At 41.2% G+C, this 15,085-nt stretch overlaps 1 protein-coding gene across 3 annotated transcripts in view; it reads left to right on the forward strand.

Moving 5' to 3' along the window:
• adam12b (ADAM metallopeptidase domain 12b) overlaps positions 1-15,085 on the forward strand; it is a 72,194-nt gene that overhangs the window by 45,647 nt on the left and 11,462 nt on the right. For all 3 annotated transcript variants that reach the window (XM_020604397.1, XM_020604391.1, XM_020604405.1), the window contains exons 12-17: positions 8,253-8,430; positions 10,252-10,341; positions 10,936-11,131; positions 11,243-11,351; positions 11,782-11,980; positions 13,774-13,851. In XM_020604397.1, coding sequence (XP_020460053.1) covers positions 8,253-8,430; positions 10,252-10,341; positions 10,936-11,131; positions 11,243-11,351; positions 11,782-11,980; positions 13,774-13,851 — 850 coding nt within the window. The remainder of the gene's footprint in view (positions 1-8,252; positions 8,431-10,251; positions 10,342-10,935; positions 11,132-11,242; positions 11,352-11,781; positions 11,981-13,773; positions 13,852-15,085) is intronic.

A 15,085-nucleotide genomic window follows, 5' to 3' on the forward strand; every position in this document is an offset into this window, starting at 1 on the left:
GTGAACAAGACCCCAAGATACTTGAACTCCTCCACTTGAGGCAGGAACTCTCCACCAACCTGAAGGGAACAAGCCACCCTTTTCCGACTGAGAACCATGGCCTCGGATTTGGAGGTGCTGATTCTCATCCCAGCCACTTTACATTCGGTTGCAAACCGCCCCAGTGCACGCTGGAGGTCCTGGTTTGATGGGGCCAACAGGACAATGTCATCTGCAAAAAGCAGAGACGAGATCCTGTGGTCCCCAAACTGGACTCCCTCCGGCCCCTGGCTGCGCCTAGAAATTCTGTCCATAAAAATAATGAACAGAACCGGTGACAAAGGGCAGGGTTTGGCTTTTTTATTAGTATTTAACCACTGTGTATTCTGATTGTAGTTTTGGACTGAAGTTGGCAACAGATTTAAAAACATTAGCTCAGACAAATATTTAAAATCAGGATTGTTTCTCTTTGTTGTGGGCGCATTGGTTTAAAGCCATTAAACAATCACCCCTTTAAAGCCCCGTTTCACACAGCTATGAGACTAAAATGTTTATCAGTGTAACTTTTCTGAATAAATTAGTATCTCTTCACACCTGACCAAACAAAATTAAGCTCTACCAGTTGCACATTGGATTGTTTTCATTTGCATATGATGCTTCATTGTTTATGGATGAGGAAGGACTCACAGACGCACAAACACTCTTTGGACTGAGACTTAAGCAGCTGTTCTAGCATTCTACTCATGTTGCCTGGGTCACTGAGATAACAGTGTTGCTGCAAGTGATGGAGTTTGTGACTGCTGGTAAACAGCAAGCTGATAAGATGAACCCCCAGCACAATACCAGATTTCACCCTTGGTCTGATGCCAGTCTGGTTATTATGATGGTGGGTCCTGCAAGTCACGGAAGAACGTGGTCAGGATAGATTCCTTAACACCATGAAATAAACGGGTGAAATACACAGTTAATACAATTATTCAAATATATTTTATTGAATTTTCATCAACCCACCTAGACACCAACATCAAACTCAGCCTGTTGAAGCCTCAGATTAGATTTAGATATTCAGTTTAATTTTGTCCCGCATCACTTGCATTGAACGCGCACTAGGAACCAAACATTTAATGGCCAGTATGGATAGGAGGAATGATTACAGCAAGCTAAACTTGTTATAATGTTCAGTATGCACAGTACAGTATGGTCACCAAGCTGTTATAAGACTGGCTGGAAAAATGGTGAGCCTGTCTTTTAATGCTAAAAAAACACATAAATAATTTCTATATACCAGAATTGTCCCATAAAAGATTAATAAATATGACCTTTTACTAACCAAATAGAAAAAAGGGAGTGGCAGGGGAGCTGTCAAAAGCTGTGCGTCTTTGTACAGTTGCTGGCAACACTGAGCTCACCCTGCTGTTGACATGCTACAAAATTTATTTCACAGAAAAAAAATGCATAATGCACACCAAGCACCACTGCATTTTTGCTGTGTAGTTTTTTTAAATAAGCAGTCAGTGTACTGACATGAATGACTTTGCTTTACCTTGACATAGATATCTGATGATGTCATGTAGAGAGTTTGGAAAAATGTCTGATCTAAATGAGTTGGTCATTGAATTCTTTCTAACAGAATAGGTTAATGAAGCACAGTCACTAATAGGTCAGAGAGTGAACTATCCTTCTGAATCGTGCTCCTCTGTTAAGTAAAGGGTGTGGGATAAATCTATGTCCTGTGGTGTGGTGACATTTTGCCTGGCAGGTTTGTGTTGATATGCCAATTCCAAGTATCAATATTTCCCCATTTAATTATTAATCTTTTAACTGTGCATTGAGCATTATTCACTGCAGCTTTAAGTGTGAGTGATAACTGTCAAGACAGTGTTGCTGCCTAGATGATTTTGGCATTTCTGAGCCAGCTTGAAAGGTGGGAATTATGAACTTATCTAAGTTCCAGCTTGACTTAGCTGTTTATTTCCCAAGTTGAATTTTCTTGAACTATCGGCTTGAATTCACAGTCTTCTTTTGACAAAACTAATTGTTTCACAAACCAATCTAGAACTAATTTCTCATCACACTTCTGATTCTTTTTTTTATATTAGCAGCCTCCTTTGACCCTCAGCCCAAATGCCTTCAGAATGTTAAAGACATTGTAAAGTAGTGTAACTTGTTTGTGTGTTTGGGATACTCTCAGCTTAGGCTTACTAATGGAGGAGAGGACAGGCGGCATCTAAATGACGTGATTATCAGTGACACTGCCAGCTGTAATCAGGGCCATGGCACACAGCAAGAGATCCACAGAGAGGTGCTTTATGTCTGGATAGACAGGCGGTGCGAGGAAGCAGAGGTTTTATTTGTCTTTTATCTCCCTCTGTGGCAAAGCAGGAGGAGAAACACCAAGAGAGATAAAGGGGAGACTGAGAGACAAACAGGAGAAAGATGATAATCAAGGAATTATTTGTGTACGCATGGATGACTGTGACAGGTGTATGAGCCATAAAGACTGGTCACATGAGAGCTGTGTCATAACGACAAGTTGAAGTTTGAGGGACAGAAGAGAGGAACTAAGTTTTCATGGACATTTTGAAGCTGATGCTTTTAGAAGTTGAGCTAATCGTTGCATCATATGAACACGGAGAGAAAACTCAAAAGTTCTTTCCTGTTTCTGTACAGTGTGTAACCAGGAAGAAAGGTGAAGCCCAGAAGGGGTTTGTGGCTGTACAGTGAAGCCAAGAGGTGAATATTTTGTCAAGACAAGATGAGGGAGCTTGTGACTCTCGTTGCCTTTAGCCTGTTGTAGTGTTCTGTGGTGAATTTGATTAGATTCATAGATTAAAGGTTGGTTGATTGGTGTGTAGCTGTATTGCTCTTTGTGCAACTGATGTGCATGACTGCAACTTATTCCACTGTGTAAATAAGCACATCACCCCAGCATTTGATCCTGAGCCTGGGATGATGGGAGGGAGGAGGTGGCTGAAAGAGAGGAAGGGAGGTAGGGGGGAAAACTGTGGGTGGGGAGAATGGGTGAGGTCTGAGGGAGGCTCCTCTTCCAGGGTGACAGTGATCAGCACTGCAGCCTGAGAGAAACATCTTCTCTCCGTGCTTGTGTGGGTTTTCTCTGGGTGGTCTGGTTTCCTCCCACACTGCAAACACATGTTGACAATTAATCTAATCATACTGCAAATAAAAAAAAAGACATGCAAAATAATGCAGTTGTATTTTGTGAATACAAACTTAATATATAATAGAATATACAGGAAAACAGAGAAGGAAATAGGTAGTCAAGCAAAGAAAAAAAAATTTGTTCCCTTTCACTGATCGCATTCAGGTGGCCCATTGAAAAGCCTTAGCATTAGAATAAGTGTTTTTGTCTGTGTTTATTTGTGTCATTATACATGGAGAATGCACTGCTTAGGCTATTTTGTCAAAATACCAGAGTGCATGTGAAGGGAGAAGGTACAAATTGGTTTTATCGAAAGACACTCTGCTGTGGGAAGGAGGGAGGCTGGTCGTGCGTAAATGTAGGCAGTAAATTTAGCTTGTGTTTTGCTCTTCCTCCCGCTACTTAATCACCATAGGTCCCTGCCAGTGTTGCAGCCTAACATTTGCTGAAAGGTCAGACATGTCTGTCCTGCTTAGCTTGGACTAAGTACATCAGTCCATAGTGCAGCTTAAAGAGCAACAGAGACAGCTTGATGTCAGTCAGAGAGCCTGCAAACCTTTCATATAGCAATGGAGTCTGATAGCATTATTTTGAATCTGAATCTAATTGTGAATCAGCTTATCAAATCTGAATCCTTTCAAACATCCTGTCGAATTTGATCAAGTAATTTAGTTTTTATATTACTAAAGGAAAATGTAAACTGTTTTTTGTAACAAAATGTATAACTTGTCTAATACACAGTACACCATTTTAATTTTGATTTAAGGACCAATTACAGACAAGAGGACATGGACAATCTACTGTGCTGAAGGGTTGTTACTGCCAGTCAGTGAGATGGCACCATATGTTTTCCTCTATCAGCCTCAGAGATGAGACTGTATGACAATGTTGAGATTGTTGTCTTTACCAGTGTGTTGTTTGCTATGTGAATGACACATTTTTCTTTCAAACAAAAATAAAAAAAAACAGCTAAAAGGGGCTGACTTATTAGATTTTGTCTAACTGTTGTGCATATCCACATTAGTTCCACCCCAGGAAACTACAGTCGAAGAGGGTGAGAGGCTTTACACTAAGATTATCCAGAGAAACCTACACACTTTGCTCGGCTAATTTCCTGGACAGCAGAGCAGCTGTGTGGTCTCAGCTGTGATAATACACTCTGTTCTGAGGTGTGCAGTAATTTAACGCTGATTTATGATGTATTGTTCCTGATGGTGTGAACATGGTTGTTGATGTCCATGCTTTTTCATTTCTTACAACTCACTGAATTGCTGTTAAATACTGCACTTCTTTAAATCTAGTTGTGATTAAAATGGAGGAAGACAAATTTATTTGCATACAAGCTACCATTGATTAGAACAGCTTTTTAAAATGTTTTGTTCAGTCAACTTCTTGCTATAAAGATCTGGATTTAAGCTCCGGCTGCCTGGGTGTGTTTTTGTGTGGAGTTTGTGTGTTCTCCCTGTACCTGCATGGGTTTTCTTCGGGTACTTCAGCTTCCTCCCACAGTCCATAGACATACAGTTTAGGTTGACTGGCGACTCTAAATTGACTGTAGGAGTTAATGTGGGTGTGTGTGGTTGTCTGTCTCTAAGTGTCAGCCCTGTGATAGACCGGAGACCTGTCCAGGGTGGACCCCGCCTCTCACCCAGTGACAGCTAGGATTGACTCCAGCCCCCCTCAACCCTATTCAGGATAGGCGGTATAGATAGTGGGTGGATGAAACCTCTTGCTATGAGCTATAGGAGTCCTGCATGAAGACATTTTTTTTGCCAAAGGTTAAACATGACAGGTTTCTTTTTTGTTTTCTTGTTTTCACTGAATTCTTCTCACTACCAAGCAGGACAGCATGGTTTTTACTCAATTTTAAATTTGACTCACAAAGCAGTACACGCTGTTTGTGCCAACCTGAAGACTGGTATATTACATCCAGATTCAATCACTGCAAACAGTATCCTCATTGGCTCACCCTCAAAACTCCTCAATACACTCTGGTATGTCCAAAACTCTTCCGCCAATCTTCCTATTTTGTCTCGTACCATGACCACATTACCTCCATCCTGTATGACCTCCACTGGCTCTCTATCCCTCATCCAATTTGTCATCACATAATATGGCCATCACTCCCCTCACTCTCAAGAACTCTCTCCCAGTAAATGCTCTGGCCTCTTCTCCAAAAACAGCACTCAAAACACTTTTTATTTTTTTTTTAAAGCTGCGTGTCATTTCAGTTATTGAAAATCCAGTCAATAAAATTGCATTAGTTTTTGTTTTTGTAAGCCAGCTTTAGCTGACATTTACAAGAAGTGTACATCTCTTATTTTACATCATGAAACCAGAGGGATTGATGCACAGTACTGTATTTCACAGTGGACATACTGCACACATTGTTGTACAAGTTAACTCTGATAATGAAGTGTGTTTTGTTCAGACTATCAGTGTTTTAGAAGATAAATCAATCTTTGACAAACAAAGTTTGACTAGCAATAGCATTCATGCTCCATGTCTTCAATACATGTATCCACTGGATGCTACTAACACTTTTCATGATTGGCTTAATTTTTTTTTTTTTTTAATTTTAAAAAACAATGAAGAAATCTGCAGTGTGCCAACGTTTACTATTAATATCAGTTTATTAAAAAAAAACTACTTTGTTTACCCCTCATGCACATTCTGTCCACTTGATCTGCATAGTGTGTCTCTCCTTGATATCGTGCACGGTTCTCATGCACAAGGCAGCAAAGCTCTTTCTGACTGTGTGTGTGTGTGTGTGTGTGTGTGTGTGTGTGTGTGTGTGTGTGTGTGTGTGTGTGTGTGTGTGTGAGAGAGAGAGAACAACAAAAGACAACAGGTGGATTATGGGAGCAGACGAGAGCAGACAGAGACAGGTAGATTGGCTTTTGGTCAGTGAGAGATGAAAGCTGCCAACACTCAAAAGGTGGATGGTCTGTGTGAAGTGTGATGCCATTTCACTCAAGGGTGGCTGTCAGATGTTTTCTGTGCTCTGTGTTTTGGGGAAATCTGTGTTCTTTTGCAGAAAAAGCATTTCTTCCTCATTGAATGCTTCCACCAGTCCCCTCAGGAGGAGCTTCACTATAGCCAGCTAACAGCAGTGAAATATCCATGCAGTTGCAGCAGCCAAATCCCCCTTAGGCAAAGGCAAAGCATCATACATCCCTCCCCCACCTCTGCCCACCGACATGCTCCACAAACATATTCTGTGTAATGTTGAATTTTCACAAATCTGCCCTGTCAAGCTGCAAGCTTTGCAGACAGTCTCTGTGTCTCACTGCTTTTGAAGATCCCAGTCAGTCTGTTGCTACAGAAGTACGTGTGTGACATGTTTCTGTCTGAAGTCAATCTTTTCAAACATATGATGCCAGCTGCCTCTCCCTGTGCCACGTCTGCCAATCCTGTTTGCTAGCCAATCCTCCCTGCCACCCCGCATCCTCCATGTCCTTGTTTTGAAACTATAGATTATGTCCCACCATGTAAGAGTCATTTCACCCCCAAAGCCTGCTTGTCTGTGGCAGCTTTTTTGTAATTCCGTTCTTGTTAGTTAGATTGCACGGAGTATGAGGTCAAGGCTTGGTTATACTGCTGTCAGCCACTGTTTTGTAGTACTCTATGTCCTGTGGCTAGTTTCATACTGTCAGTGTTCAAGAAGGTTGAAGTGGGCGTGCGTAAAGGAGAGCACATCTGTAACTGGAGTAAAAATTTGTTAAAGCTCACATTTAAAACCACGATTTTTAATATAATAAAGGAGCAGCTTTAAATATTCGAATATGAAATAATATAAATACATAGCTGCTATTTGCAACTCCTAAGCCAAGAGGACAGATTATGAGACAACGGGCTCCTCAACAGACGGCCCACCCACCCCTCTTACTTGCATAGGGGCAGGACACTTGAACTGCTTCATTTTGTATGCATTTTGACTCATTTTGTGGTCGTTTTGAGTCATTTTATTGTTTTGCAGCTGTCTGTGGTTATTTTTGGGGCCTCTGCCACTTCACTGGTTAAGCAGCAAGCCAATTTCTGTCTGATCCCTGATTTCATTCCTCTTTTTTTGTTGCTCTGTGGTCATTTTGCATCACTCTCTGGTCATTGTGCATCTCTTTGCAGTTGTGTCTGGGCCTCCTGCCACACCTGGCCTTCCCTCTGGTCCCACCCCTAGTTTAGCAGCCATAGTGTGCCATTTTTCTGTCCGGTCCATTATTTCATTCCTCATCTTTTCTCTTTGTAAATGGTTTTCCATCCCTTTGTCCATCCCTTTCTTGTGGTCTGTTTCAGTCATCACTGTGTCCGATTTTGTATTGTCCTTCTTACTTGTCCTCATATTATTTTTTGTTTTTGCTCTGTCATTCTCTTTTTCGCTCAAGCTTTCCTTGTTTATTTCTGACCCTTGGTTCTTAGACTCAAAGAAGCTCAGTGTAGCAGATGGACCATTCCCTTGGGCTTCACAGCTGTTATTGGCATGTTGCACAGTTTCATCTTTAAAGTCATAACATTTATTCTTTTTCAATATGAAATCCAATTTCTTTTCAAACTAAATTGGACATTAGTCAACACTCCAGGTAAGCAATACCAGGGAGTGAGATTCATGCTGTAGAAATTATGTGGCTTCAGGCTTGCTATTATATCAATTTTCCACATATACACAATCTCACACACCAGCCACCCTCAACCAACATACCCCTCATCATAGTCCCTGCAGTTAAGTCCCTAAATTGTGCCACTCTAGCCAGGATATGCCTCTTGAAAATATAGTTGTCTGAGAAAATGTTTCTCTGGACATTTGATGGCCCATTTATATATTGAGTAGGATTGAAAATTTATTGAACTGGAGACTCATATGATGTCAGTAGACCATTAAATTTGTGTGAAAAGGCCTCGAATAGGAGCATACTGAACAACGGATCCAGGAAAAAATGTCTGTGTTCTGGCTCAGCTGAATGACTGAGGTCACTGTTCTTGAGATCATTTTGGTTTCTGAATAGTAAAAGCACACACAGAGCAGGGTTTTTTATGTGTCTTGGGCAAATCTGTGAAAGTTATAATGTCTCTTCATTCCTTCATTTCAGTCAGTGTTATACTTCCATTCTTCCTACAGGTATCCATTCCCAACAGTGTTCAGTACATGCAGTAAGAAGGACCTTGCTGCCAGTCTGGAGAAAGGTGTGGGCATGTGTTTGTACAACATGCCTGAGGTCAAGGTGCTCTATGGTGGACAGAAGTGTGGCAATGGCTATGTGGAGGAGGGAGAGGAGTGTGACTGCGGGGAGCCAGAGGTAAGGTTCAAAAGCAAATGCCTTCATCTGTATCTGCTCCTGTGGAGTGAATCCATGTCCGAAATGAATCATGTGGCAGAAAGGCCAAACCCGCCCTTTTCTAACTTGACACTTCCCCTACAAAACCCATTGTCTGAAAAATAATGGTAACTGTTCTGTAAGTAGTCATCCAGAACCACTGAAAGTGTCAACAGCTCACTCAGACCCTCTTTAAATAAACCACAACTCAACCTTCACTGACATTGTTTTGTGGCTTTTAAAAGCACTAAAAACGTGCTGTTTGAAAAAAGCTCAACAAATCGCCCCAGGCTCCAAGACAACGGTCATATTTACATCAAACTTGTGCTGACCAGGTCTCTAACAGCCTGCCTGTTCAACCGCTGTTCAACTTGGTGACAAAAGGAATAATGAACAGTGTAATCGGGCTGAGGCTGAAATAAGTTTTCTTTGGCTGTGCCACCCAAAAATGTAAGTGGACATGCTCTGATGCATGGATCCACTCATGCACACGTTTTGTCTCGATCACACGTACAGTACTGTGCCATGGGTATTGAAGTGAGAGTTGCATGTAGGAAGCAGGTGTGATTGTCACTTTGACCTGTGAAAGCAGTGGCCAGCACCAGCTGATATAAGCCTGCTAACATTATCTGAATGTAGAGGGAGAGAAAAAAGATCCTGTAAGATGTTAGTGCTGTATCAATTCCTGGTATGTTGCCAACTAGAAACAAGACCCAAAATGGAGCCAGCTTCCATCGCCCATTCCTAATCCTGATGAACTAGAGAACTGTTTCTGGAGAAAGACTTTACTTTCTGGAGTATGATAAGTCTTGTTTGTTCACTTTAAACCTAACTGACTCAGCAGCCTGTTTGATTATTTAGTCAAGTGATGTTATGACTGTATTTTCTATTATTTAGAAGCAACTGTGGGCTGTATTTTAGTGGAGTCAGCGTGTTTGACCACCGATGAACCAACTGTATAACATAAAGTACACGTGCCAACTCCATTTCTGCCAGCTTGCTCCCCGTAACCTCCACGGTGTCACCACAGAGGGTCTGCTTGTTTGATTTGCTGGCCCACTTAAACAGAGAGATGAAAGCAACATGTTCTCTCCTTTCCAAACAATGGGCCAAGAGACTCATAAAACCCTCTTTGAACACATCTTCTCATTACCTTAGAGCCTCACACGAGAAACAACCACGATGTGAGAAAATAAACGTTTGGAGTTGTTTTCTGTGTTATAGTATGATTCATGACACTACTTGGAAAACAAAGCTGATGTGTTTTGGCATCTAATAAAAGATAAACATCCCAACATCTCCCTGAAGTCTTTTACAACAGTACTCCCATTTCCCATATCCAATCTCCTCTTCTCTTTTTCCTGCAGCAGCCAACTGATCTTGTTGATGTGTGCTGAAGGGGCTACAATCTTTGCATGTAAAGGGCTTTGCAATCCTCCCACTCCTGTCCACAATTCTCTAGTAGCAAACTCTGCCACATCTTCCCACTATCTGCATGAAATCTCAATTGAAGATCTTAACACATCCCCTCCTGAATGTTACATCTGATCGCTATCTTTTATCTCCTCTGGCTCTCAGCCCTCACATTGCATTAAGCACATTCTGCTTTATACAAGTGCGGAGGTCTAGAGAATTCCCAAATCCTAAACACATGAACTTCATTAATGTCTTCACTCAAAGGTGTCCTATTCAGGATAAGTAAAATGGGAGTTGTCGCACTGGAAGTGATCTGACAGGAACCAACTGACAGAGCAGTGATCAGGTCCATGTATTAACTATTTTGTTTGCTTTCCATTATCCTAGGAATGTGTGAACCCATGCTGCAATGCTACCACGTGCACCCTCAAGGGAGATGTTGTGTGTGCTCATGGACAGTGCTGTGAAGACTGCAGGGTAGGACTTTTTGTGTAGGCCAGTTTAAATGCACTCGTACCATTCTAATAGCCAAAAATGTTAAACAGTTACTCATACTATTTTTAAAGCATTGCTCTTTCAGAGATCAATGCTTTTAAAAGGATCCAAGAAGGGAGGGGTCTAGAAGGACCGCTTTTTTCTTAGTATTTCATATGTATGTCCTCCCTTTGAAAAAAAAACATTTGTTGAAGATGATTAAATGCACTGCTCATGCGTCTGCTCAGACCTTCATTTGAGAGCAAATGAGTCCTTTTCTGTACTTTACACAAAAGCATGTTTGACCTCCATGGCAGGAGACATGCTGTGACATCAGTAATGTACAGTGTCCTACCTAAGCTAGAGCCTCGTGTCGTTTACTGTTTTTGTTGTACTGTATATACAGTCGCAAGAAAAAGTAATGACACTGTTTGCAATTTCCTGGTTTTCTGCATAAATTGTTCATGAAATGTGATCTGATTTTCACCAAAGTCTCAAATATCAACAAACACAATATTCCCAAGCTGATAAAACACAAATTATATAGTGATTAGATGTCTGAAAGGGTTTACTGTACTAAACTTCATGTGTGTACAGCTGAAACTGGCTGGCACCTTGTGTCGAGAATCGAGTAACTCCTGCGACCTGCCAGAGTTCTGTACTGGTGCCAGCCCTCACTGCCCAGCCAACGTTTATCTGCACGATGGACATGCCTGCCACAATGTCGAAGGCTACTGCTACAATGGTATCTGCCAGACACATGAGCAACAATGCATCACCCTGTGGGGAACAGGTAAATCTTTTGATAAAGATAAGTTGGACCATGTACATAGTTGTAAGTAATAAGGGAATCCCTTGTTTCATTTTGACAATTATCTTGTCTTTGTTTTGTTTTTGTGTGTAGGAGCCAAGCCTGCCCCTGGGATCTGCTTCGAGAGAGTCAACTCTGCAGGGGATCCTTATGGGAATTGTGGGAAGGACTCCAAAGGCTCCTTTGCCAAATGCGATGCAAGGTAAGACTCTGCAGCTGCACTGATGTGGTAGAGCTCCTGAGAAACTACTGTGCAAAACACAACTGATTAGCTTAAGTGGTGTCATTAGCAATCATCATCACGTTGTGCAATCTGACATGTGATCAGAAGTTTACATCGGTGAAAAATGTAATTTGAGACAGATAGGCACTAATTACAGGCTTAGAAAGTATTCATGAGTCATTTCATACTATTCTTGTCAGCTAATTGTTCTGAAGATCTTCTGAATTAAGCTCTTTGTTAATCGATGTAATTGCTTTAATGGCTTGAGAATTGAAGTGCTGCAGCTCTCTTCAGCTGTCTTTCATCTTCTACAGCTCCTTATCTCTGTCTGTGATTGACAGGCCTTTATGTTTTAGGCTTTTTAATGCTGTTTTACTCTATGTTTTTAATGCTTGCGTGTTGTATGCAGGGACGCAAAGTGTGGTAAAATTCAGTGTCAGGGAGGAGCCAACCGGCCAGTGATCGGGACAAATGCTGTGTCCATTGAAACCAACATCCCGCTACAAGAAGGAGGGCGTATTCTGTGTCGAGGAACACATGTTTACCTGGGTGATGACATGCCAGACCCTGGACTGGTTCTGGCTGGTACAAAGTGTGGAGATGGCATGGTGAGTATCAGTACAATATATTGTCCCATATTTTCTGCAAAAGGAAACGAGTAAGAATGAGCTAGTAAGATTGGGGGATGGGGATGCAAATTAAGGACATTTGGCTCTAAGGTGAAAAGTAGGATACCAGGAATGGTTAGCTGCGAAGATCTTGAGGCAACTTGCAAGATGAGATGAAAAAGTTTTACACTTAGGTAAATGGAATTGAAGCAGTAGAGTCCCAAATGAAATCAAAAAAGCACAGATGCCGCACTGCTATTTGAAAAAGTACGGTGCCAATGGAATCCTGTGTGTCTGCTGCCGCTACATCATCAGCTCCTGTGGCATCAAAGACTATACAGTTGCACTGTATCAAAAAAATTGTGTCCAATACCAGTCCTGCAGTAGTGATGAGACTATGAAAACCTGTTATTTTATTGCAGTAGGGGTGCCTGTCAATGTTTTTCCTTCTCTGTGCTGCCCTCTCTTACCATACCAGTGACATCAGGGCCATTTTCTACCAACAAGAGTCCTCCAGTCCGGATCACTTGCCTCCTTAATCATTTCTCTAGATGAGGTTGCAAGGTCTGCTCTCACTTCTATATTAATGGCTGTTGTGAGAGCAGATGATATTGGGATTAATTTTTAAAACAGATGGCACCAGTACAAGCTGGCTTCCCTGCCCAGAGTCTCAGTAATACAGAATTTGGAGTACCGTCTGGGCTCTATACTTTCTTTATGGCACCAGATGAGATGATGATGCCGATGAAGTTTAACCTCTGTGGTTGAGGGCTCTCCTAACTCTAGCATTTCTGGTTCTCTCTTGATATAAATAAATAAATCTACTTGTGCAAGATGCTTTGCATTCCCTGTAATACTGATGTTATTGTATAAGCTGTGACAACTGGCTCAGAGAATTGTGTTTTCCCCTTGGCAGTTTTCACAACTAGATGGTTGCATTTGCCAAACCTCTGCATCTACTGTATGACATTAACTTTTAAAAGCCCAGCCCTATGAAATGTGGCTGAAATTAGTAGCTTAGAAAATGTTAATGTAACCTCAAGGGACTTGCCCTTGGTGCAAAAAGGGCTTTGTACCCCTTTGAGCATCCTTTGTGTCCTAAATGGCAGCCTGCCATGCCAGCTTGTCTCTTGGCCCAAATCATGAGTTAGCTCTACACATTATCTGGAAATTGATGGCTTGAGAGTGGATCTTTGTCATGGGCCTTTGCTCTTCTCATTGTGGCTTTCTGTTTTCCATGCCAATCAGGGCATTAGGTTGGCACCATTTGTCCCATACAACAGTGACAAACTCAGAAAAATGGCTGCTCAAAACAGCTTTATTTTCTGCATAAAAGCACCAGCAGGCTTTTCCACTCTGATGTTTTTGTTGGTTTTAAAGGACACAGCATATTGCGCTGTATGTGTTTCCGCCTGATGTACTGCATTAAGGGTTGTGATTTGTGTGGTGCAGCTACCTGAGTGATGCACTGCATGTTTTCCCTGATGTGAGAAATGAAAATCACCCTAACACTGAAAGAAAAACTGTTCAGTTTGGTTTATATGTGTACCTATTTCAATTGTTTGTTTATAGATGGGCAAATTGCAACAGTAGTTTTTCACGTGAGTGGAGAACATACAGCTGGTATCGATCACAAACACACTACTTTAAGGTGCAGACACTAAACTTGTGTTGCACATACAAGACATACATTAGCCAAGTGCACCATAGAACTGTACACACCTTGACTATTTTTAGTGGCTTTCCAGTTTTGTACCCCTTAAAATTGCTCAGTGATGCTCTTCCCATTATAGGTGTGTCTGAATCGCCAGTGCCAGAATGTTAGTGTCTTTGGTGTGCATGAGTGCTCTGGGAAGTGCAATGGACGTGGGGTGAGTACAAAGGACCTATTAGCTTGGTATTTAGTGTTAAATTATGCACCATAGCCTGTGAAAGTGTTACAAGCCTGTTTATCTCTTTAGTCACTTTTTGACTTTTAATTGCATGCAGTAACAGAGCAACAGAGTATTTACAATGCAGCCTAAGAGTTATGGCAGCTGCTCCTGTTTTAAACTATCAGTCTTTATTGTTCAGCTGAGGTTAAATCAATCCTGTTTAACACCATCATTTATGGTCAGCTTTAAGTGTTGTCAGTCATCTTTTGACTGTACAGAGATGATACAGTGCAGCACTGCAGGGGGAGCCACAATAGTGGATTTGTCGCAGTATAAAAGTTGCTCTTCCTGCCAAGACATGTTCACCTTTCTCTCTTATCAATAATTCAACAGGCCACGCTTTTATGTTTTATTTACTTTGTTGTTTACTTCTGTGAATCAAGCACTTACCTGAGGCTGCGTTAGTTTTAAACTCTGATCTTTACTGTCAGTTATGGCACAGAGATTATATGTAATGAGAAATCAAAGCTGTGATTCTAACATTGTATATTCTTTAAACTTACAATCTTGTAACTGACCAAACACCCCTGAACCAAATTAGCCCATCAACAGACTCACTGCAACAAAAGTAATCACATAAAAAATGGCTTTGCAACAGAATTGGACTTGGAGAAAAATGGTTTCCCATTAAGAGTGTGGAGTTGAGGTGCATCTACCCTCCTGCAGAAACATCTGTCAAATCAATTTGGTCGACATTTTCTCAGACACCTCATACAGTACGAGACCTGACTGAGAAAGCAGCAATTTACCCTAAGAGTTTAAAGAATATTGCTTGTCTCCAAGTCTTCTCACTTCATCTCATTAGGCATGTGTTTTCTGTATTCAGGTATATTGGTATTTATATTTGTTGCTTTTTAAGCAGGTTAGAAGCATTTTTCAGCTTTCATACCTTCATATACCCATACCAACATGTGAACTGTGATCTTTTCTGACTGTACTGATATGACAAGCTGAAGATAGTCAGATTAATATAACGTTCAGTGACAGATTACCATTCCAACTGGTTATTTTTAGATGCTTCTTTTCCTTTTATATTTTGTGTTTCTTGAGTGTTAAATCACTAAGAGATACAGCAGATAATAGTGGCTATGCCTTTTAACAAAGTTAACTAATTGTATTTGCTCTGGTGTTTGTTCTTATTATATTAGAGTGCCATTTCTCTTCATAGACA

The sequence above is a fragment of the Monopterus albus genome, unplaced genomic scaffold (genome assembly GCF_001952655.1).
Source record: "Monopterus albus unplaced genomic scaffold, M_albus_1.0 scaffold3.1, whole genome shotgun sequence".
Lineage (NCBI taxonomy): Eukaryota > Metazoa > Chordata > Actinopteri > Synbranchiformes > Synbranchidae > Monopterus > Monopterus albus.